Source organism: Lactuca serriola, chromosome 3, assembly GCF_051521515.1.
Source record: "Lactuca serriola cultivar US96UC23 chromosome 3, Lser_US96UC23_V15, whole genome shotgun sequence".
NCBI lineage: Eukaryota > Viridiplantae > Streptophyta > Magnoliopsida > Asterales > Asteraceae > Lactuca > Lactuca serriola.
In genome coordinates, this window is record NC_136410.1 from 107,780,654 (window position 1) to 107,806,557 (window position 25,904).

At 37.1% G+C, this 25,904-nt stretch overlaps 1 protein-coding gene across 2 annotated transcripts; it reads left to right on the plus strand.

Annotated features, from left to right (window-relative positions):
• The first annotated feature begins 361 nt into the window (after nucleotides 1–361).
• On the plus strand, nucleotides 362–7,408 carry LOC145093008 (transmembrane and coiled-coil domain-containing protein STS1-like). Of its 2 annotated transcripts, XM_079031037.1 has the most exons (15): nucleotides 362–626; nucleotides 1,064–1,145; nucleotides 1,276–1,767; nucleotides 3,128–3,293; nucleotides 3,403–3,555; nucleotides 3,696–3,793; nucleotides 3,867–3,958; nucleotides 4,518–4,588; nucleotides 4,676–4,811; nucleotides 5,067–5,126; nucleotides 5,224–5,303; nucleotides 5,992–6,068; nucleotides 6,157–6,227; nucleotides 6,902–6,959; nucleotides 7,053–7,408. In XM_079031037.1, the coding sequence occupies exons 1-15, from the start codon at nucleotides 445–447 to the stop codon at nucleotides 7,182–7,184; spliced, it is 1,950 nt and encodes a 649-aa protein (XP_078887163.1). In that variant the 5' UTR covers nucleotides 362–444; the 3' UTR covers nucleotides 7,185–7,408. The 2 variants fall into 2 exon arrangements, with proteins under 2 accessions (XP_078887163.1, XP_078887164.1); XM_079031038.1 differs by lacking the exons at nucleotides 4,518–4,588; nucleotides 4,676–4,811.
• The last annotated feature ends 18,496 nt before the right edge of the window (nucleotides 7,409–25,904 follow it).

Consider the following 25,904-nt stretch of genomic DNA (forward strand, 5'->3'; position numbering starts at 1 on the left):
ACTAATATCAATAACATAATTGGAGCTAATGTTTGTTTTCACCTTTAAGTTTTGAATTTAACAATACAAATTATTTAATAATATTTTATAATAAATTTGTTATCACGTCTCACTTTGATTTTCGTACAAGGCCTCCGAATACCCGTCCTCTTGAAAACATTTTATCTATTACAAAACACCAACTTTTTGTAGGTAAAACAAAAAGTTTTAGATGCCCCATTTAAATCTTATTTATCTATATCTAATAATATAAAACAATAAAATATAATTCAAATTATGAAAAAACTCCATATAAATTTCTAAATTTACAAATACAACTTTTTCATTACAACGAATTACATCTTGACATAAAAGTAGTTACTTCATTTCATTTTTATTATTTGAGGGAATTGAAGGGAACTGAAACACATGCAGAGGTGGTAGTTATTTGGAGTTGCCGTGACAATGTCGTCAACGTTAATGCAGACGAAGAAACGTGCTGCCGGAGCACTGTTTGCCCTCGCCCTAAACCATGTCCAGATCCACCAGACTCGTCCTTTGGCCAACGCAATCGCCGCCGATTCCTTCTCCAATGAACGTCGCCTTTGGGTCCACGAGTCCTCCGGTCTCCTCCGCCCTATTTTCAGGTTTTCCTCTTCTCAATTAATCAACCCTAGCTACCTAACTCTGTAATTTACAAACGCTTCATCAATTTAGTGATTCACTTTCAATTTCTTCTTCTTATCGTAAACGCTAAATGATTGGGGATTATAAATTCGACAAATTGGAATTTAACTTATTCCAATTATAATAGTTTCATTTGTATTTCACTTATCAATGGTGTTATTATCGTATTATGTATCTATCTGAGTGCCTTTTTTGTTTTATGTAATTTAAAATGCTTACCCTGTATGTAACTTGAACAAAATTGACCTATTTTGAGAACTATGTAACATTTTTCAACGATTCAGATATAAAACCACTACATCCAAACATTTTTTATTGTCTTTCTTAGTCATTTATACTCGTTGTTTTATATTTTCAACTCCTATTGCTAAGTTTTATGTATCTTTATCAAGAACAGGTTCCTAGAAATTGAAAGTGCAGCTTGGCCTGATCTGGAGACAACTGCTATCTCTTCTAATGTCAGGCATAATGTTGGATCAGTATGTAACTTCATATACTTTCATGCTTGAATCAAATTAGTTGACATGATTATAGTATTATACTTGGTTTATTCCATATGAACTCTTCTATCTACTTCATAATCAACAGTTTTTATTGATAATTTTTCAGTTTTTACGAGTACTTGCGGAAGAAAATGATGGAAGTGCTTCTAAGGAAGTGTCAGAACAAGAACTTGCATTATCCAAAGCTGTAGATGCAATGGTATCAAATATAGAAACATCTCCAGAACATTTTGAGCATAAAAAAGAGAAGCATCGGTTATACGCACATGAATGGCGTGAAAAATTCTCAGTTAATGAATCAATGGCTGAAACAAAGGAGCACCTTCAAAAGAAGGAAGAGAAAGATTGTAAGTCACCAAGACCTGAACAAGTGCCTACTGCGTCCAATAGTGAAGTGCAAGAAAAAAGGTTTGAAGAGGTGGGATTGATTGGGAATCAAAGAAAAGTTGCGGTTTTATATGAGCTTCTTTCAGCTTGTTTGGCTGATACACCTGAAGATGATAAAACAACTGAAAGACCTCCAAAAGGATATGATGCTCGTCATCGTGCTGCTTTGAGGTTGCTCACAACGTGGTTTGAACTCAAGTGGATTAAAATGGTTTGTTTTCTTGTATCCCCAAATCAACATGGTTTCACTTTCACTTTACACATTCCTTAAATCCATCAAATACTTTACCTGTTTGTGGTTTGCGTATAATATTTACATTCTTGCTCATGTCCTCTATTTACTTTTAGCTTTATTGCTGGTATCTGCTTTCTGCTTTATTGTCCCCTATTTTCTTTCAACTTTAATGCTAATATCTGCTTTTTTCTTTAATGTCCCTTTATTACTTTCAACTTTAGTGCTAGGATCTTTTTTTGCTTTATTCTAGCTTTCTGCTTTATTGTCCCTTATTTTCTTTTAGCTTTACTACTAGTATCTACTTTTTACTTTATTGTCCCCGATGTTCTTTTAGCTTTAATGTTAATATTTGCTTTTTTTTTAGGTCCCTTTATTACTTTCAATTTTAGTGCTAGGATCTTCTTTTGCTTTATTCTATCCTTTTTACTTTAAGATTTATTGTTAGTATCTGTTTTCTGCTTTATTGTCCCTTATTTTCTTTCAGCTTTAATGCTAATATTTGCTTTCTTTTTTTAGGTCCCTTTATTACTTTCAACTTTAGTGTCAGAATCTTCTTTTGCTTTATTCTAGCCTCTTTACTTTAAGCTTTACTGTTAGTATCTGCTTTCTGCTTTATTGTTCCCTATTTTCTTTTAGCTTTACTGCTAATATCTGCTTTCTGCTTTATTTTCCCTTATTTTCTTTCAACTTTAATGTTAATATCTTCTTTCTTCTTTATTTCCCCTTTATTACTTTCAACTTTAGTGCTAGGATCTTCTTTTGCTTTAATTTAGCCTCTTTACTTTAAGCTTTAGTGCTAGCATCTGCTTTCTTCTAAATTGTCTTGTGTTTACTTTCAACTTTAGTGCTAGTATTTGCTTTATGCTTACACCATTGGGCCCTCACTCTTCAACTTGTGCATGTGTATATGCATAGTTTCACTTTCTTTCACTTTACACCTTCCCTAATTCCACCAATACTTTACCTGTTTGTGCTTTGCGTATAGTATTTACATTCTTACTCATGTCGCCTCTTTACTTTCAACTTTAGTGCTAGTATCTGCTCTATGCTTACACCCTGGGTGGAGATAGGATTAACCCCCTTACCCAATTCTTATTGGATTCAAGGTTTTGTTGCTTTGTTAAATCACAGTCTTACCACTTTAGCATCCCTTCATATATCAAATAAATAGTTTTTATTTTTTTTTATGTTTTTGACATTGGTTTTGCACTAAAACATCTTGAAGTCTAATATAAAATATCATAGGATATTGTCTTTGACTCTTTTCTATTAATGTCTTTGTTTTCATCATTGCATACGATATCAATTTACCAAAGGGAGATTTCCTTTTTTGTAGGAAGCAATTGAGGTGGTTATTTCATGTTCAGCAATGGCTGTTTTGAAACAAGATGATGGAGTCGAAAATGTACAAACTTCAGATGACTCATGGGAGAAGTGGAAACGTGGAGGTCTGATTGGAGCAGCTGCTGTAACTGGTGGAACCCTAATGGCAATCACTGGTGGTATGATGATATGATCATCTCATTTTCTCAAAAAAAAAAAAAAACTTACACATTTCATTTTTCTTTATTTTTATAAATGTCATACACTATTTTGTTACATTTTCAATAGGTTTAGCTGCTCCAGCAATTGCATCAGGAGTTGGTGCTTTAGCACCTACATTAGGCACCATTGTTCCAGTGATTGGAGCTGGTGGATTTGCTGCTGTTGCAAGTGCTGCAGGGAGTGTTGCAGGTTCTGTTGCAGTAGCTGCATCATTTGGAGGTTAGTTATGTACAAAGGAATGGGTGCTATCTGCTAATATGAAAGAATTTGTAAATTGTAGTTAAATATTAATGATATTATTCTAATGGGATGAGTTAATGTCATTAAACAAGGAATAATTAATACTTGAATTGATCCAGCTGCTGGGGCTGGACTTTCGGGGACTAAAATGGCTAGAAGGACAGGAAGTGTGGATGAATTTGAGTTCAAAGGCATAGGGGAAAACCACAATCAAGGCGTAAGTTTCTTTAAACATTTTTATTTTTTTAGTTTCTTGATGAAAGATTTCTCATTAAACCTTGTGTTCCCAGAGGTTGGCTGTTGGAATCATGGTGTCAGGATTTGTATTTGAGGAACAAGATTTTTTAAGGCCTTGGGAAGGACAAAATGATAATTTGGAAAGGTATTTAAATGTATATATATTTAAGATACCGCTATAACTGTTGGGAAAATGGTCTCAAAGATTCCTAACAAGCATCCCAATAGATTAATACACGTGGAAAACTCTAAAGTTCGGCTTCGGAGAGAGGAAAATCCACTATATGATAAATTGTTACAATCACATAGAATACAAAGATTCCCCTATAACTGTTTGGGAAAATTTTCTCAAAGATTCCGAACAAGCCTCCCTAAAAATTAATATACATGGAAAACTCCAAAGGTCGGAGAGAGAAAAATCCACTATATGATAAATTGTTACAATCACATAGAATACAAAGATTCCCCTATAACTGTTGGGAAAATGGTGTCAAAGATTCCCAACAAGCCTTCCAATAGATTAATATATGTGGAAAACTCCAAAGGTTTGAGAAAGAGAAAAATCCACTATATGATAAATTGTTACAATCACATAGTATACAAACATCTGCCTTACTTTGTTTTTGCTAGAAAAACAAATCTAGTTTTTCTACAATAAACTTAAATCTGCAAAACCAAGTGATAGTTTTAAGTCAAATTTTCAGGTATGTGTTACAATGGGAATCCGAGCATCTGATTGCTGTAAGCACTGCAATCCAAGATTGGCTTACATCAAGTAATAATCACTTTAACCCCAAAAATAAATAAAAATCATAAAAAAAAGTTGAACAACACTCTTATTGTAATTAAATCCATGATGCAGGAATTGCAATGGAATTAATGAAACAAGGTGCTATGATGACAGTTTTAAGTTCTCTTTTAGCCGCTTTAGCCTTGCCTGCAACTTTACTCACTCTTACTGACATCATCGATAGCAAATGGTCCATTGCTGTGGACAGGTTTTTCATTCTTTCCCTTTTTTTTTTTTTTTTTTTTTTTTTTTTTTTCATTTTTAAAATCAAACTCCACATGTTATACAATTCAAAATCCCACCAAAGTTGGACTTCTTACTTTGATTAGCCAAAAATCGAAAAAATACAAAATATAAGTATACCAATCAACTATAAATAAATAACAAAGTAGTCTCTCAACTATACATATAAACAGAAATAGTCCCTTGAGAATTGCCATATTGAATTTTGCTCCTCCCTCAGATCTGACAAGGCTGGCAAGCTTCTTGCTGAAGTGTTGGTCAACGGATTGCAAGGTAACAGGTACATTAACATCAGATTATTTCATATTTTCATGTACTAAAAAAGCTTAAGTAAAACATATAAAAATCATAAATTATTCTATAATTATAACTTTCAGGCCTGTAACACTAGTGGGATTTTCACTTGGAGCACGAGCGATTTTTAAGTGTCTTCAGAGTTTGGCTGAAACGGGTCATGGTAATTACATAAACCTGATTTTGATTTTTTATTTTTTTACTTTACTCCTTTTATATTATGTTGAGTAATTTATATTTTTGGTCCCTGTGTTTACCTGTTATCTGATTTTTGTCCCAAAGAGTTTTCTCTTGCAATTTTGGGTTTTCATTTGAGGTTTTTGTAACATTTTACTTGTTCCAAGTAAAATGACTACTTTTGGCCCTTGAGTAAACCTGATTTTTGAAAATTTGGTTCAAAAAATATAGTCATTTTCCTTGGAATAAGGACCAAAAATGTTACAAAACCTCAAATATGGACCAAAATTGCAAAAAATGGTTACTTAGGGACCAAAAGTGTAATTGACTCTATTATTTTTAATTTTCATTATTGTATCCCTAACTTTTTTAAAGAATATTTTATGTCCTAATCACTATTCACTATATTAACTTAATTTATCAAAAATACATAACAAAATATGAAATAAATTACACCTTTAAATAAGACCAATATGAATTATTACCAACATTAATTATATTTTTAACTTAATTCTTGTTTTTATTGTAATTGAAAATTAGTCCAAATAATTTTTTTTATAATTAAATATAAATAGCATAGGTAATCTATATTTATAAATTTTTTAAAAAGGAAACCAACAAGAAGAATAAATTATATAAGGTGCAGAGATTCATATTTCTGATTTACTTTTCAGTTGGACTTGTGGAAAGAGTTGTTCTACTTGGAGCACCAGTTGCTATTAAAGATGAAAATTGGGAAGCTATTAGGAAGGTAAATGAATTCAAGCATCTTTTCTTATAGCTTAAAAAGTCTCTTATAATAATAATCTTAAAAATAAAATAATTAATATGTTTTGCAGGTTGTTTCTGGAAGATTAGTAAATGCTTATTCAACAACTGACTGGATGCTTGGAGTAGCTTTTCGTGCCAGGTATGCATTATATGCTTTCATGCATCCTGTTTATGTTATATTTTGTTAAGACTTATTCTTGCAATTTCAACATTTTAATGATTTGGAAAATTCAAATGGAAATACACCCACTTAATATTAAAAAGATTGAAGAACAAAATCATTTGATCAATTCCCATACATGATATGATTAATTTTAATGGTGGAGAAGAGTGATCATGGAGCGAAAGGCTTAATTCTTTATATTCTACGAGATTGTCAACATGAAATAATTTGTAGTTTTTAAGAATTATGTATGGGTTATACTTATACATGTAAAGCTTATGTCATTATTGGGCAACTAAAATCAATTATTCAAGGTAAATCTAAATCCCTGTTTATGATAAGATCACATGTGGAAGTTCACTAAAAACCATTTGCATCAAACTACGCGTTACTTTATATTTTATGTATCTAATAATTTAGAGAAGTTAAATAGTCTCCTACTTATTCTTTTTATCCATCCTCTTCCTATTTTTAGATGATGGCAAGTGTAATAAAAATTTATTAATTTTATTAAATATGACAAATGTCACAATCTTAAGTGTGTAGGAAAAAAAAGTAAAAAGGATATTTGATTTACACACTTTTGTACAATATTTTGTATTATTGGTCTATTTATATATCTCCAAGTGTTGACCATGTTAATTAAACAGTCTCCTTAGTCAAGGATTAGCTGGAATTCAACCGGTGGATGTTCCCGGAATCGAGAACGTAAGTTTTTTTTTTTTTTTTGAATACCCTTTTTTACACGCTATTCACAAGATTTAATCGATAAAAACAATGATTATTAATTTGTGGGTACAGGTTGATGTTACAGAAGTGATAGAGGGCCATTCTTCTTATTTGTGGGGTACTCGAGAGATACTAGATCGCCTTGATCTTGATGGATATTATCCTGTTTTTAAAGTTGCTCATAAGCATCAAGAAGCAAACTAATCTTTCTTAACTTTTTTCAAGTACATATAAAACCAATACTATTTTTAGGAGTCTTTTGTTATATAATATCGAATGTTTTATTTATTAAAATGATTTTATTTAGATATTTAAGTCATGAAGTGAATAGCTGGGTGGTTTTAAGCAAAAGCGAAATGAATTGTTTGTAGAAAAAGATGTGGACTAGGAGTGTGCATAATAAAAAGACGGTTTGTTTTTCTAAAATATGTATGTGGGTTATAGGGTTATTATTATTATTATTATTATTATTATTATTATTATTATTATTATTATACAAATTAAATAAAATTAGATGAAATCATCATCCGTCATCAATAATACCTGAGTCCTTACCACCACCATTATTGTCCACACGGGTGTTATCATCTTCGAAAACCATTACGTTCCCAAATTAGTAACAATCTTGTTCAAATTAAAAATAAAAGACAAAATTACAAAAATGGTCCCTATGGTTTGCTAAAAGTCACAAAGTCAGTCCCTGTTAATTTTTTTTGACAAATATGGTCCCTATGGTTTCCAAAACTTGCATCAATGACCCTTTTTGCTGACGCCGTTACTGTTCATCCGTTAGTGTAAGGGTATTTTGGTCTTTTCAAGTGGCAGAGACTGGGTTTGTGACTATGGGTAAACCATAGGGACCATTTATGTATTTTTTTTCTATATTTTATGTTTATGAGTTTGTGACTTTTCCACCTATTTACTTTTTAAAATATCACTTTGAACCCTTCACTTTGAACTTTGAAAAATGTTACTTTCACCCCTCTATTTTCTAAATTTTCGTGTTTAACCCCGTATTATATATAATTTGTTTTTTATTAATAACTTTCGTTGGCCAACCTAAAAAAACTATTTTTACATGTTTATTTTCATATATTTGTCGGTATAATTCAAGGTGTCGACTATAATTTAGAACTTTCTTTCGTTATTTTTTTTAAAGTTACATGTTTTTTTTTATAAAATTGTCGGTTTAAATTCGAGCTTATTTTTCGACGTAATTTTTTTTAAACTTTATGTACGTTTTCTACGTATGAGACGGGTCATATATAATAACTTTCGTTTATTAATTTTAAAAAATATATTATATTCGAGATTGTCTATGTTTTGATGTATTTTTTATACATTTTGTGCTTAATTTTATATACATTCCTACGTATAATTCGGGTCACATATAATAACTTTCGTTTGTTAGCTTAAAAAAATGTAGTATATTCGAGTTTGTCTATGTTTCGACCTAACTTTTGTTTCATGTTTTTTTACGTATCAATATAGTTTCGAGTTCGTCTATATTTCGACGTAATTTTTTTTATGTTTCGTGCTTATTTTTATGTAAGTGTTTTTTTTCATTCATGTTTTTTACGTCGAAATGCAACTTTATGACTATAATCACCAAAATTCAACTTACAAAATTCAAACTTATACGTAGGAACATACATTTCGACGTAATTATAAGCTTGAATTTTGTAAGTTGAATTTTGGTGATTATAGTCATAAAAGTTGCATTTCGACGTAAAAAAACACGAATGAAAAAAAACACTTACATAAAAATAAGCACGAAACATAAAAAAAATTACGTCGAAATATAGACGAACTCGAATCTATATTGATACGTAAAAAAACATGAAACAAAAGTTAGGTCGAAACATATACAAACTCGAATATACTACATTTTTTTAAGCTAACAAACGAAAGTTATTATATATGACCCGAATTATACGTAGGAATGTATATAAAATTAAGCACAAAATGTATAAAAAATACATCAAAACATAGACAATCTCGAATATAATATATTTTTTAAAATTAATAAACGAAAGTTATTATATATGACCCGTCTCATACGTAGAAAACGTACATAAAGTTTAAAAAAAAAATTACGTCGAAAAATAAGCTCGAATTTAAACCGACAATTTTATAAAAAAAACCATGTAACTTTAAATAAAATAACGAAAGAAAGTTCTAAATTATAGTCGAAACGTTAATCACCTTGAATTATACCGACAAATATATGAAAATAAACACGTAAAAATAGTTTTTTTAGGTTGGCCAACGAAAGTTATTAATAAAAAACAAATTATATATAATACGGGGTTAAACACGAAAATTTAGAAAATAAAGGGGTGAAAGTAACATTTTTCAAAGTTCAAAGTGAAGGGTTCAAAGTGATATTTTAAAAAGTAAATGGGTGGAAAAGTCACAAACTCATAAACATAAAATATAGAAAAAAATCCATAAATGGTCCCTATGGTTTACCTATAGTTACAAACCCAGTCCCTGTTACTTGAAAAGACCAAAATACCCTTACACTAATGGATGAATAGTAACGGCGTCAGCAAAAAGGGCCATTAATGCAAGTTTTGGAAACCACAGGGACCATGTTTGTCAAAAAAAATTAGCAGGGACTGACTTTGTGACTTTTGGCAAACCATAGGGACCATTTTTGTAATTTTGTCAAAATAAAATCAACTGAGAACAAGAAACAATTAAAAAAATAACAAACACAAACATATAAAAATCAAAAAGAAAAACGAGAGAAAAAACAAACAAAATAAAACCAAAATCGGAGAAAAAAATTGAAAAAAACTATATTTTTTTTTGAAAAAGATACATGTCTCATCTTTCCCGTTGTTCTTCGAGGAGGTCCAAGTTTAACCTCAGGTCCCAAGAGTTGGCATTTTCCTCGGTATGGACCGTCCTCGATGTGCCTATTGTTACTTCCATTGGGAGCATCACCTCCGTGCCATACGTCAGGCTGAACGGGGTCTCCTGTGTGTTTGTCCGTGGTGTTGTTCTGTATGACCATAGAACCGCCGGTATCTCCTCAGCCCAATTTCCTTTGGCCTTCCCTAGCCGTTTTTAATCCCAATTGTTCGGTTGGATACTTCTGTCTGCCCATTTGACTGTAGATGTGCTACCGACGTGAACCGTTGGTTAATTCCTTTGCTGGCTTACCATTCCCTGAACAGGTTCTCGGCGAATTGTAGGCCATTATCGCTACCAAGTGTTTTAGGTGTGCCGAACCTAGTCATGATGTTTTTCCATACAAATTTGATCATCTGTCTACCATATATGCATGTCAATGGTTCTGCCTCGATCCATTTCGTGAAATAATTCACCACGAACACCATGTATTTTAACCTTCCTGGGGCCTCCGGGAATGGCCCCATAGTGTCTATTCCCCATTGATAGAACGGCCAGGGGCTAGATATGTTGGACAGGGGAGCCGGAAGGTTCGCTTGGACTGGGGAGTATGCTTGACATTTCTAGCACTTCTTTGTTAACTCTACCGCATCTTAATATGTGGTGGGCCAATAGATTCCCATTTGAAGTACCTTTCCTGTTAGGGCCCGTGCGCCTTCATGTGCGCCCACCTGGCCTGCATGCGCCTCCCGGAGCGCTTCTTTTCCTTTGGTCTCGTCCACGCACCTTAACCAGGGGATCGTAAACACTTTCCGGTATAACTCCCCGTTTACCAACACGTAAGAGGGTGCCTTTATGCGCACCCTTATGGCCTCTTCATGATTACCTGGCAAAACACCTTGTTGTAGGACTTCAATTTGATGCGCCTGGAAGTATCGTCTCAACCTTCGTGCAGCATAGATGAGTGCGAGTACCCGTTTTTCTAGTGCAGGGTAATTGAGCTCGAGGCCTTGCAGCGCCCGACTGACAAAATACACTGGCTTTTGTTCCCCTTCCCTTTCTACAACTAACACAGATGATATGGCTTCACGTGAGGTTGAAAGGTATACCTGCAATATCTCGCGTGGAATAGGACTAGCCAACGTGGGCAACTTATGCAGGGCTTCTTTGATCTTTATGAGGGCCGCCTCTGCCGCTGTTGTCCATTGAAAATTGCTTTTCTCAATACAACCCTTCAATGTGTGAAAAAGCGACATGGCTTTGTCAGCCAACTTCGAGATGAATCTACTGAGTGTGGTGATTTTCCTGTTCAGGCCCTGCGTATCTCTCAGAGTGTTTGGGGGTGGGGTTTCCATGAATTCATCTACCTTGATCGGGCTAGGCTGTATGCCTTGCCTGGTAACATAATATCCTAAGAATTTCCCTTCCTCTACCCCAAAGGTGCATTTACCTGGGTTCAGTTTCATCTTCACTTTTTCTAGTGTTCTGAAAGTTTCTTCGACATCTTGCAGCATTCTTGCTTCGTCCGGGCTTTTGATGACCATGTCGTCAACACACACCTCGATGTTTCTTTCGATTTAGTTGGAGAATATTGAATCGACCAACCGCTGATACATTGCTCCCGCGTTCTTTAAACCACACGAAATTTTGGTGTAGCAGAAAGTGCCATGGTCAATATAGAAAGCTGTTTTTTCCTCATCCTCCATGCTTATCAGGATCTGATGGTAGCCTTTGTATGCGTCTAGGAAGCACTTCAGTCTAAAACCTTGCAACGATTCCACCTTCTGGTTGATCTCCGGAAGGGGGTAACAGTCTTTGGGGCATGCCTTGTTTAGATCGGAGTAGTCAATGCACATGCGCCATGACTCGTCATGTTTCCGTACCATGACGGGGTTAGCATCCAGGTTGGGAAGACTACTTCTCTTAGGATCCCCGCCTTTGCTAGATTACCTACTTCCACGTTAATTGCCCTGTTGCGATCCCCCCTTGAACTCTCTTCTTCTGTTTGACTTCCTTTGTGCCTGGCTTGATCATGAGTTTGTGCTCTATGATGCTCCTGTCCACACCAACCATGTATGTGGGAGTCCATGAAAACACGTGTTTGTATTGTCTGAGTAGGTCGATGAGCGCTTGTCTGGTGCGTCCTGGGAGCTTGCAGCCAATGTTCAATGGTTGGTCAGGGTATTCTTCATTAATCACTTCCTTTCCGTTTGCTATTTCAACTCGTACCTTCTTGGTTTCCCTTGTTATCTCCGCTGGTTGCAAGACCGTAAAGCACTGTAATTCTTTTGGTGGTGTGGCGAGGATTGTCGCTGGGCCCTCAGTGGTGTTGAACTTCACGATCCCATGCATTGTTGATGGGATTGCGCCCAACTTGAGTAGAGCTGTCCTCCCTAGGATGATGTCGTGCTCTGCTGAGTGTTGTATTACAACGAAGTCGATCAAGATCGTTTTCCTTCGTTGTTTGTCATGTCTGGTTAGTGTGAGAGGTAAGTGGATCGTACCCAGTGGCCATAAACTGTGTCCCGTGAAGCCTACTAACCTTCCTATCGTGGGTCTCAGGTTATCCTTCCACCCATCAGGGAGGAGACGGAAACAATGCTCGTAGACTATGTCTGCCGAGCTGCCCGTATCGATGTATACCCTGTGTATGGTTACGTTTTTGATAGAGGCTTGGATGATGAGTGGATTATCGCCTCTCCATCCCTCCGTTCTGGGGTCTCTTGCTGAGAATGTAAGCCCTTGTATTGTAGCTGTGAGGTTTCTTGGTTCAGCTTGTTCTTCTTGCCTGTTTCTCTTGCTCCGTATCATGAGTATCTCTCTAGGTTGAACGTTTTCTCTCGATGCACCCTTAGAATTCTCAGCATCGAACTTAGCGTGTAGGCTCCACGCTGCTTCTACAAGGTCTCCCTTTAGTTGTTTCTCCTCCATTTCCTTCTTAAGGACTGAGCAGTTGATGGTGTCATGTGTTTTGCTCTTGTGGTATTCACAATACCGTCCTTTTAGCGTTTTCATCGCCTGTGGCTTGTCTGCGACCACATAGATGTCTGGTCGGCGGTCCCGTCTGTCATCCCTGGAAAACGGTCTGAAGCGGCCTTGCAGTCGTTTCCCTCGCCCAAAGTGTCTGCTTCCACCTGATACCTCCATGTGGGTTGGGCTATGACACTTAGTTGTCATGGCATTTAGGTACGCCTGTTTTGTTGCTTCGCCCTCCTCTTGCCTCAAGTAACGCACCACCTTTTCCTTTAGTTCAGGTCTCGTTTGCGGTTTCTTGCCCATGAGCTTTTGGGGCAGGGGGGCTAGTAGGAGTCCCCACGTGAAGGCCCCATCTATCAGACCCTCTTCATGTCCTGGAACATCAAGTGTGGCGTTCGTGAACCTCGTGAAGTATTCTCTCACGCATTCACCCTCTTTCTGCTTGCATCCAATAATTGAGTGAGAGTCGCCTTTATACTTTCGCAGTTGCATGAAATTCCTGAGGAACAAGTACTTGAGTTGGCTGAAATTGGATATGCTGCCTGGGCGGAGTGTCTTGAACCATGTGCCTGCGTTTCCTCGAGGGTTGTTGGGAAGAACGTGCACCAGAACGTCTCGTCTAGTTTGAGTGATGTCATTGTCCACTCATACGTATCTATGTGGATGTCTGGATCAGTGGTTCCGTTGTAGGTCTTAAGGTTGGGGAGTTTGGCTGTGTTTGGGATTTCATAGTCTAGCAATTCCCTGGCGAACAGGATGTAACACTCCGGGACAAGCAGTCTAGGTTTGGGATGGCTAATGGCCTTTGCATGTTATATTGGAGAAAGGTGTTGTCTGTTTGCGTGGATGGAAGGCCATAAAATTCATGGTAGCCTGGATTTGGGCCGTAGAAAACTTGTTGCTGGAATGGCAACTGGAGCGAGTGGTTGGGAGGCGTAGGGGGGTTGTTTACAGGAGCTGGCTGCCGACAGGTGTCGGTTGTAATGATGGGTTCGCCCCATGTGCCCGTCGCAGAGTAGAAGACGAGTGGTGGGGTTACCATGGTTTATGCGAGTGGCGGAAACGTGAACGTTGGTTGTGCGCTCATCAGTGACTGGCTCGCTAGAGGTATCCGGGGTGGTGGCTGAACGATTGGGGCTTGGTTTACTGACAACGTCCTTTGAGGGGTTGGTAGCTGGTGTTGTGTTATCGGCGCGGAGAATGATGACATTTGGGATACTGTAGATTGTGTCGCCACTAGTTGGAGTAACGGTGGCGGTTGAAGGGGTGTGACTGGTAGTACCGCCATCTGTGTCGGCCTCAACTGTTGGGATTGGGTTCGTATGGTCGTGCTAAGGCTCGTCTCTTCCGATATGGGCGGTGGCGGTTGCAGTTGCTGGCTCTCTGGTTGTATTACTATTATCGTAGAACTTCCTTCGCCCACAGCTTCTCTACCGACCGTCATAAGTGGCGTCGTTTCGTCCAACGGTGCCATTGACCGGATGGGGCTAGTTGGTTTTCCTCCGGCTCCATCGTTGCCGTCGGACGCCATTTTTTTGTGTTAAACGATGCTTTTAGCTTCGTTCTTTGTCATATGAACGGATGGAGCCAAATGATGTGAACTTGTTTTAATCCTTCCTTTGGTTCCACTGATGGAATCTGAGCTGCTCCTACAAGATCACAGAAAAGAAGGGTCGTCAGCCGTTTCCCGGGAGGAGGATCCCGGAAAGACGCTCCAACGGTCAAGTTAGTTGGGGGTTTATGGTTTATGTGTGTATATTTCTTGGAGAGGATTGCTTACCTTTCGAGATCGTGTGTGTGCCCTTTTATACCTAGCGACCCTGCTCGTCCGTACGAGATAGGATCGCTTTGGGGGGATAAGGTCAGAGGCGCTGATTAGAGGATTGTGCGCCTCTTTTTGTCAGAGCGCTGCCATTGGCTCCGGCGGTAATGCCCTGACCATTTACCTTGTCGCCTGACCGTATCCATTGTCTTATCGTTGGGAACGTCCTTGGCGGGCGCGAACCTTTCGCCCGAGCACCCAGCTCTTTAGGGGCGCTAGCGGGCACTGAGCCAAATCATGGTCTTACATAGTCTTACTTGAATGTTATGGGTCACCCATAGTCTTACTGTCATTATCATCCATAAGCCAAATCATGGTCTTTTCTTACCACACCAGGAGCCAAATCATGGTCTTACATACAAGTGTGAAGAGCCACCTCCTAGTCTTCCATGCAAGCATCACAAAGACAATTAGCATCCTATATATAACTGTCAGTGCCAGAATCTGGTCTTGCATACAATTGCCAGGAGCCACCATCTAGTCTTTCATATATATGATAGGGGCCACCACTTGGTATTCCATGCAGCTATCACAAAGACAACTAGTGTGACATCCCCAATTTCACGGTCAGAAAAGACCGATTTGTTTATGCTTTGTTTTAAAAATCAGATCTTTCAAAGAAAACGGTTGCGGAATTTGTTCCCAAAACAAAATATGATAAGAATTTATCAAAGCATTTCTTAAAGAAATGTAGTTTCATTATATAACAAAATCTCGGGATGTCATGTTCTGATACAGACACATAAGCATAAACAGAACATACATTCATTTACAATAGTGATTTACATCTCCTTTAATCTCTCAGTGAAATATGTCTTCGTATTGATACCTGTGATACAAAGAAAACTGAGTGGGTCAGACTTGGGAGCCTGGTGAGCATATAGGGTTTTCAACCCACAATGGTGTGTGTGTATATATATATATATATATATATATATATATATATATATATATATATATATATATATATATATTAGAACTCACAAACATATATAATTTCACTATATAAAGGCAACTCTTATCCCACCCCATCGATCCTCATAACGACACGATCTAAACATTCGTATCTAAAATTTTCCTCTTTACCTGATCCCTACTCACGGATCTAAAACTATCCTCTTCACCCGATCCATACTCACGGATCTAGAACTAACCTTTTCACCTGATCCTTACTCACGGATCTAAAACTAACCTCCTGATCTAATCCATACTCCCGGATCAATAATTGTACCCAATCCATACTCCCGAAATAGGGACAATTAACTATACCTTAATCCTGATCTGATCCATACTCTCGGATCAATAACTGTGCCCAATCCATACTCCCGGACTAGGGACAATTAACTTAGTCTTAATCCGTACTCCCGGACTAATAACAAGTTTTTATCTCTTTACCTGATCTATACTCTCGGATCTAAAACTAACCTCTTGGTCTAATCCATACTCACGGATCTAAAACTAGCCTCTTGATCTGATCCATACTCACGGATCTCATCTACCCATGTACTACCCAACATATTTGTACTTACAAAATACATATACAATTTAACTCATTAAAACCTATATAGTTCATCCATTCCACCAACATCTCAAATAAACAACAATATATAAACACATAACACGTATTTCATAGCAAATACTTCATACTTACGTGTTAGAAGAAAGTAACTATACACTCACTTGATCAGACGATGATCGGACAACACTACGGCTTGTAGAAGTAATATTCTTCAGTAGACCTGGAAGATCTTCACAAAAATTGGCTTCTCACGGGCAGAGCTTCGGCTCGGGAATTTCACTTCTCGGGATCTTCGGGGCTTCGGGACTTGCTTCGGGGCTCGGGATTAATACCGGGGCTTCAGGATATTTCTTGCACAAAAAACGAGGTAAAACGGGAGAGAGAGAAGAGAAAATGAGCAAAAAGGCCGGCTGCCCTCGCAAGGTATTTATAGGGCTGAACCCTCGCATTACGCTGGGCATAATGCTTAGCTACGCGGGGCATAGTGCCAAAAAACATCATCGCTTACGTATGCGAGGCACTCGAGTCCGAGGGGTTCATGTACCGGGGTACGCTGGGCGTACGCCAGTATGCTGGGCATACTTCGGATAAGATCAATGACTCCTTCGGATATACATCCGAATTAAAGATTAAATATATATTTTAATTATTTAATAAACTTCAAAAATTCATATCTTTCTCACACGAACTCCGTTTTCGACGTTTTTTATATCCACGCGTAGGTGAGACTACGCTCTACAACTTTCGTATAGGCTTCGTCGGCTAATATCAAATTTATTTTTGTTATATTATTTTTAGTAGGTCGGGACAAGAAAACTCCGTTATAAATTTATAACTTCTTCATCCGACGTCCGTTTTCGTCTGTATTTTCACCATTGCACTACTAATAACGAGATCTTCGATTCTCTTTTAGATTGTTTCGACCAAAAATCACTCGATCTCAAATTCGAGTTTCGGGCTGCATACTGCTAAGCTGAAACTTAGAAAAATCATAACTTCCTCATATTAAGTCAGATTTGGGCATTCTTTTTATGCAAACTCTCTTTTTAACAAACTCTACGACTTTCGTTTAGATCACTAAGGCCAAATATCGCTCTAACGTAAATTTACTATTTACGTCGCGCTGTGTCGTGCCGGTTCTGTCGCGAAACTTCGACAGGTCATAACTTCTTTGTTATAACTCGGATTTCGGCGTTCTTTATATGTATGGAATCCTTGTAATATATACTACAACTTAGTTAAGATTATTCATCCTAAATAATATTTTATCAAAAAGTCATTTTTGACGCTTATCGTCTCTAAATTGACTAGCCTAGATCTACGGGCGTTACAACTAGCATCTTACATAGTATAGTGAGAAGACACATTATTCGACATAATCAATATCTAACAACTCTCAGAGACAATGAAAGGGTTCTATACACCTCCTAATAATACACACAAAGTAAACCCTAAGTCTACCATATAAAACTAAAATTTGACCAAAAGTCAACCCGTGCCAAAATTCAACGGGAAAGTCAAAATCAACAACCAAAGTCAACAATCAACATCACCGACAACCGATACTCAAGTTGTGACCATCCCATGGTCATGTCGTGAATAACACTCAACCCCGATCCAAAAATCCAGATTCAAACAACTCGGCCATGATCAAAACCTTTGTCTCGTCGTGATGGCCATGCCCTCACATCATGATAAAGTCCGTTCAAAACAATTAGGAAAGCTCATCATCATGTCGTGACCTCCATTTGGTCACGTCGTGACTACATAAATTTGGGATAACTTTGTGCATTCAACCCTTAATCCTTTAAGCCACCCATTCCAACTTTCCAAAGGGACTTCTTACTCCAAACTCACTCTAAAAATCGATGTCTTATAGGCATGAACGTCCAATGCATGCCTTGATCTCATATTAGGTTAAAATGATGAAAAATGGAACGAAAATCACAAGAATGTCTTCAAAACTTAGCCAAACTTCATATCCAACATAAATAAGACTCAAGGGACCTAAAGGACCCATAAAGTTTCCAACTTTATGTAAACCTTCCATCCAAACTTCCACAACATGAAAGGAAAGGGACAAGAAGCCTATATCTAGAAGCTAAAAACATAAAGTTTGGATCTTGAACACTTACAATGGTCCATAAATGGCTCAAATACAAACTCCAAGCTTGCCAAGAGGTTCTCTACACCACAAGGGCCTTCGTCTTCCTTTCAAGAGCACCAAAACACCAAGGATAAGATCAAAAAATGAGGAGGGGGTATTAGGGTTTGCTTCAAGGTTCTATAGGGTGATGGAGGCTGGAAATGAATCCCTAAATCCGAGATTATGGTAGTTTAAATACGAAGGAAACCCCAAAAGATCATGGGCTTGGGCTGCAGCTATAGTCACATCATGACTATACTTATGTCACTTCATGGCATCCTTCCGAATATGCATTCTCATTTGGCACGTCACGTCGTGACCTACCTATGGTCACTTCGCGACACATGGTTTTTTCTAAAAACCATGTCTTTGACTCCTTTATGTTCTACACTGATCGAATCTGGAAGACGGGTGTTACAATACCGACCATGTGCTTCCGATAGTACATACCCATACTACATTCAAAACTTATCCGGTATTTTTCCTAGGAATCATCCTAAAGTTCTATGTCACTACATTCGACCACAGTCAGGTGCACTAACACGCACAAAAATGCTCAAAAAAGCGCTAAGCTACACCTCCTAGATTCTCACCCTAGGATTCTCCTTGACCACGCTCCTACATTACCAAAAGTCCCTACTAACACTGTTGGTTACCTCATATATGCAAACCGTACATAATACAAAATCAAATAGACATTCGAATAAATGATTCAACCCTAAGCCCACAACCAAACAAGGAACAAGAAGTAAGGCTAAAGCAAGCATTCTAAGACTATACAATCCTAATCATGTACAATTGTAAAGCATACACTTAGTAATTAACATTATCAGTCTAAACTTATAGTAACACATAACAAGCAAATCCCTAGGATACAGGAAACCATACATATCAGGAAATTCTAACATGCAATTCCTTAAGAGATCGTTAGCCTATCCACTATCATTCATTTCTAATAGTCCACATATTAGCAGATATATGCAATAAACATGGATATTTTGTGAACCAGTTTCCTTTTCAAGCTTCGGTTGACTGTATACATTACATCTTCTCTGTTAAAACTAAAGTCGAATCAGAGATCCATGTTCATGGTCACATGCCAACAATCAGATAAGAACATGACAACGAACCAAGTCCATGTCTTTAACCCAACTATTTTCCTGAAATTCTTTTTGAAAATGTTTATGAAAATTATTAGATCCTAGTTTCAGTTTGGAATCAGACAAATATTTATCCAAATCCCTCAAACTATGGCTCTAATACCAACTTGTAATGTCCCAATTTTCATAATAAATTTTCATTTTTAAACTACAATAAACACATATTTTCCAGTGTTGTAAAAATCGGCCTAAGTGCTAGGTGGCATCATACTGTCTATGACTAATGCTAGTCGGTTGAGTTAGGAGAAGTCGGTCCTAAGCGGATGTAGGTGGCTATAGGCAGTCCTAGGCGGTCTAAGCTAGTAAAAAGTCAAATAGTCAAAATTTTCAAAAAAATCCTCGATTAGTCAAATTTATGACCTTGGGTGACTAAATGATGATGATTGATGACTAAAACTGTTAAAAAGATCCCCAATTAATCTAAAAAATAATATATATGATGATTTAAATATTTAGACGACTGAATATGTCAAAATTATATGGTTATTTACTTATTTTGTTAGGATATAGATAATATTTATATTTTAAAAAAGAAATTTATTTACAATTAAGGGTCTCCGCCTAGGCACCGATTAATCTCCGCCTAGACCGATTAATCTTTTAACCCAGTTGACCGCACAACCACCGCCTAACGACTTTTACAACCTTGATATTTTCTTAAGATATGTTGTCACACCCCCGAACCAGACGACGGAAACGTCCGAGGGCTAGTGTGACTATCAATTGAAATATCATCACAATGAATATACATGAACAACACATACATCACCAACATTACATAGTACAACTGTCATTATTCACATCAAGTACATTGTTTAAATATTACATATCCATAACATAAATTGTTTGAGAGTCACAAAACATAACATCCTAACACACTTGGTAACTTTCTTCAGCTTATCTATTACCTGAGAATACAAGTTGTTTTGAAAACGGTCAAAATATATAATGTTGGTGAGTTCATAAGCATGTTTGACATAAAATGCTTTGTATTGTTTGTAAAACCCAGAAAATCCGATATTTTCTATAACAAAAGATGTTTACGAAAAAGATGTGATGATCCCATAAGTATATATGTATGTGATTTCAAAACATGTAAGAATGAACGACTTTCATAATTGTTCATTGTATTGTAGTTGTTGTATGTAGAAGTGAATAATGTCGTTCCCCGGAAAACCCGATGTTTTCCAATTTAAATAGTATGGTAGTTTTGTATTATTGTATAAATCACTTTGCATCGTCACAGTGTATGAATATGATTTCCCATGAATGATGCTATGGTAATGGATCTCTATGTGAGTCGTTATAACCATGCATAATAATGACTATTTTGCCTGTCTTGGCATTTTTACAAACGCCAGTTTTGAATTAAGATTTTGTCACCCTAGACTGGTCGAGTCTAACTGTAGCGAACAACTCAGGTGTGCGGGAGTCACCCTCGTATAGATCTATACACAAACTCTTGCCCTCCCTCCATGAGACTCTGATTATAACTACAGGCTACGACCGACACTTATTGGTGCCAACTGATAATTCTCACTAAATCCCTATTATTACCCCATGAATTTGAATAGCACTGATTACAAACCGTTTGATGTTTACATGAATATGAATAAAGCCTAACAAACACGAAAAAGGACAACTATGGCCCACTAATCATGTATGTTATTACAGACTGACGAATATGCGATGGACACGTTAGCCCGTTAAGCATATAATTGATTTGGACCATACTAGCAATGCTAATGGGCTACTAAGGCCCAATGCCATTTAAAGCCATTGAGGGTCCATTAGACATGTAATTGGGCCATCGGAAGCCCAATAAACATGTATCATTTATGTTGGACTCAATAGTCATGTTAATGGGTCACGAAGGCCCAATAAACATGATTAGAAGTATTAAAGCCCAACCGGTATAATGTTTACTTTTTTTTGTATAGTATTAATGTCGCAAGGTTTGTTTCACACAGATTTTTTAAATCGAAATGTCATCACATTCGCCAAATTATTTTATAACGATATTTAGATTTATAAAAAAAATATAAATATTTTTCTATTTAAATCCATAAGTTATTAAAATTATGTATTTTTGACCCAATTATTTTAATATTAACATAAATGACCCAGAAATAATTGTTTGACCAATTCGGTCCTTTTCTAGTAAAAAAGGATAAATTTTTACCCCTTTTTATGAAAAATGACATTTTAGGTCCTTAGATTATGTTTCTTGACAATTTCGGCCCAAACACTCATTTAAATCATGTTTTCAGCCCAAAAGGTTTTGGACAATTTCAGCCCTTTAATTAAAAAGATTTACACTTGTAGTCCAAATTTTCGCAATTTTTACAATTTTAGCCCAAAATCCAAAAAAACTTTGCAATTTTAGTCCTATTTGGTAAGAAAGACATTTTCAACCCCTAAACGTTTTTTATTTATGTTTTTAACTCATATTTTGATATACTTGCAATTTCAGTCCCTTAAGTTTCATATTTTTTGCAAATTGGGCCTAAAAGCCGAAAAGCCCAAACTTTAGCCCATCAGGCTAAAATTTACACTTTTAGTCCTTTAAAAACCGTGATTTTCATAATAACTCATATTTTAAGTGATTTGACCCTTTTGACCCTTATAAAAACCATGAATGACATCATTTCCTCCATCTTTTGCATATTTGTCAAAATTGGTTCATAAATAGAATTTGTGTTTTATTTTACTTAGTTTGAACTTGTATAATACTTTTGCTTTGATAATAATATGTATAAGATATCTTAGGTCACATATGTCCTTAACAAGGTTATGAATCTCGAATAGATCAAGTTTCTAACACATATTCATCAAATAAATTCAAGAAATCACACATATCATACAAAAAGACATGGATCTACACATTTTACTTGTGTTCCCCCATAAATCATGTAAAAACCAAAAAAAAGGGGTATGAATTCACCTTGCTTAGTTGTTCTTGGTTTGAAGAAGAATTGGAAGAGGTTGAGGTGATTCTCGGCCCTAGCTAGTTTCTTGAGAGGTCTTTGGGCTTAGATGGGTTCTAAGAAGCATGATCATGAATTTGCATGAATTAAGATGAGATTTTTGATGAAATATAGAATTTAAGCCATGGATTCAAGTAAAGACTTACCAAGAATGATGATATTAATTGAAAAACTCCTTGAAAACACACACCACTGCTCGAAAATTTAGAGAAAAGGGAAGAGTTCTTGAGAGTTTTCTAGTAATAGTTTGATCAAAATGAAAATGGTGGTGGTGTGTGGTGCTCTCGGTCGTAGATAAGGAGAGAGAGGGGGGGGGGGGAATGAGGTTGCCTTGATACATGAACTTGCCATGGATATCCAAGATGTAATAATTAGGTGTCTAATTCTCCTTAATTAATATCTTTCTCTTATATATATACATACATACATACATACATACATATATATATATATATATATATATATATATATATATATATATATATATATATATATATATGGCCGAGAATGGGTTTAAGGAAAAGAGAAGTGAATTAGTTTGGCCCATTCTTGTTCTTGTTTTGAAAACATGAAGCCCATTAAAAAGGTTTTCGGCCCATTGGGCCTTTTAGATAGTTCACGACCCATGAAGAATAAAAGAATGGGTTTATGGTCCATTAGGGCTAATTAGATTTGTTATGGACCAACGTGGCCCATTGAAGGTAAGCTAATCCATTTTAAGCCCATTATGGCCCAAAATGTTAAGTTTCATGACAATGGGTCCAATTAGAGACCATTTAAGAGTTCTAACCCAAAATAGTCAAATTGGAGGCTTATTGGTCCATTAGGCCCAATAAGAAAATCCTAGTCCAAAATGGACTTAAACCGGGATTTTTAGGGTTTCCAATCTTTTGTTGACAATTAGAAGTGTTTGCATAGAGTGTTTGATGGAATTTTGTTGTCATTAAATAAACATCATGCATCTTTTCAAGTTTTAGTCACAAATGTCATCATTGTTAATGTTTACAAAAACATTAGAATTCCTAGTTGTGACATCATCCCCCCGTTAGAGGGAATTTCTTCCCGAAATTCTTTTCAAACTAGGTCTGAGAATGCGAGAATAGGTGAGGGTACTTTTGCTTCATCTGGTCTTCGCGTTTCCATGTGAATTTCGGTCCATGTTTTGCGTTCCACCAAACTTTCACAATCGGAATGCGACTTTGCTTAGTACGCTTCACTTCTCTGTCCATGATTTCGACCGGTTCCTCTATGAACAGGAGATTCTTGTTGATTTCGATTTCTTCCAAAGGAATGATGAGAGTTTCTTCAAATAAGCACTTCTTCAAATTGGAAACGTGGAACACGGGGTGTACACTTTTGAGCTCGACAGGTAGTTGCAGTCTATAAGCCACTGGACCGACTCGGGCAAGAATCTCAAATGATCCAATGTAGCGTGGGTTTAGTTTTCCCCTTTTCCGGAAACAAATCACCCCTTTCTAGGGAGAGACCTTTAACAACATCCGATCCTCGACTTGAAATTCCAAGGGCTTTTGCCGTTTATCAACGTAGCTCTTCTGTCGGTCTCGTGATGCTTGTAGTCGAGCTTTGATTTGAACTACCTTCTCTGTCGTTTCGAGTATGATTTCTGGTCCTGTTAATGCATTTTTTGGTGTCTGTCCTCTTGCTAGCTGAGTGTCACCTACCTTAGCCCAACACAACGGTGATCTACATTTACGCCCATATAATGCTTCAAAAGGAGCAACTTTGATGCTTGAGTGAACTCTTGTTATACGAAAACTCAATTAAATGCAAGTGGGTATCCCATGACCTTCCAAAGTCTATCACACATGCGCGAAGCATATCTTCAAGCGTTTGAATGGTTCGCTCACTTTGACCATCCGTTTGTGGGTGGTAGGCAGTGCTCATGTCAAGTTGTGTTCCCATAGCTTTCTGAAGTGATTACCAGAAGCGTGAAGTGAATCTACTATCTCGATCTGAGATGATAGATATTGGTACTCCATGGAGTCTCACGATTTCCTTGATGTAGGTTCTCGTCAATCGTTCCATCTTGTATGATTCATTTATTGGCAGGAAATGAGCGGATTTTGTCAACCTGTCGACTATTACCCATATGGTATCCAATCCTTCTGTATTCTTGGGTAATTTGGTCACAAAGTCCATAGTAATCCTTTCCCATTTCCAATCGGGTATTACCGTTTTTGTAATAGTCCCGAGGGCTTATGATATTCTACCTTCACTTTAGCGCAAGTAAGACACTTGCTAACGTAAGTGGTAATTTTTTCCTTCATGTTAGGCCACCAATAATGTTGCTTGATATCCAATTACATTTTATCTGAACCCGGATGGATGGAGTATCGTGTCTTATAGGTTTCATTCATGACTACCTCTGTAACGACGTAAAAATTTAAAGTAATTTTTCATTTAAAAAAAACAACCATAACTCATATAATATTTCTCAAAATCTCATAATGTCAAATGTCATAATAATAACAAATCCTAGAATCTCAAACAACTCTTCTTCCAGTGTGTACAGATCATGCCGGCGCCTTCCCGCGATCCTCGCTAGTACCTGAAACACATATCACATAACACGGTAAGCATAAATGCTTAGTGAGTTCCCCAAAATACCACATACAACACATACGACACTCAAGGCTATATCCCAGTATGACCCTCCGGTCGATGTGTCTCAGCGGGACCCTCCGGTCTCGTAGCTCGTTGGACCCTCTGGGCCGGTGATAGCTCGTTGGACCCTCCGGTCCGGTCTGATTGAGGACACTCTGGCCTCCTGAGTCGTTGGACCCTCTGGTCCAGTCTATATAACACATAACATACATATAGCACAATGCACACAATCTCAATCATACACATAACATATAAGACCCTTCGGTCTGCACATAGCTACCACTGTAGGTAATGTATAGTGAGAAGACTCACCTCGTATGAAGTTGGATAAACTCTCGTGATCGAATATCCCGACCTAACCTCCTCCTATCAACAGGATAACATCTCTAATCAAAATCCTCTCATGTCCTCATCTCTAATAATGGGTAGAAGACCATTCTACCCTTCTCTGACCTCTCTTGAATCATTTTGATCAAAACCCCATGGTCAAATCTAGTCAATGGTCAAACTTTGACCAGACTCGTCGAGTGCACATGGGTGACTCGGCGAGTCCAAGAGTGTCCTCTGAATCCTTCTAAGGCCTCACTCGACTCGTCGAGTGAACCTTCCACTCGACGGGTTACCACTAGTCATGAATCGCGGGGTAACCCGGACTCGACTCGTCGAGTTCTCTTATGGACTCGGCGAGTTTCTACCATAGCCATGCTCAAATGACCTTCAGAGGTTAAATCTGTTTCTCTAACCTATAGATCTGACTTCCCAATGCTCAATAATCACGTAAAGGTCCAATCTTGGCACTCATGCAACGTCCATAATGCTTCTTCTGGTGA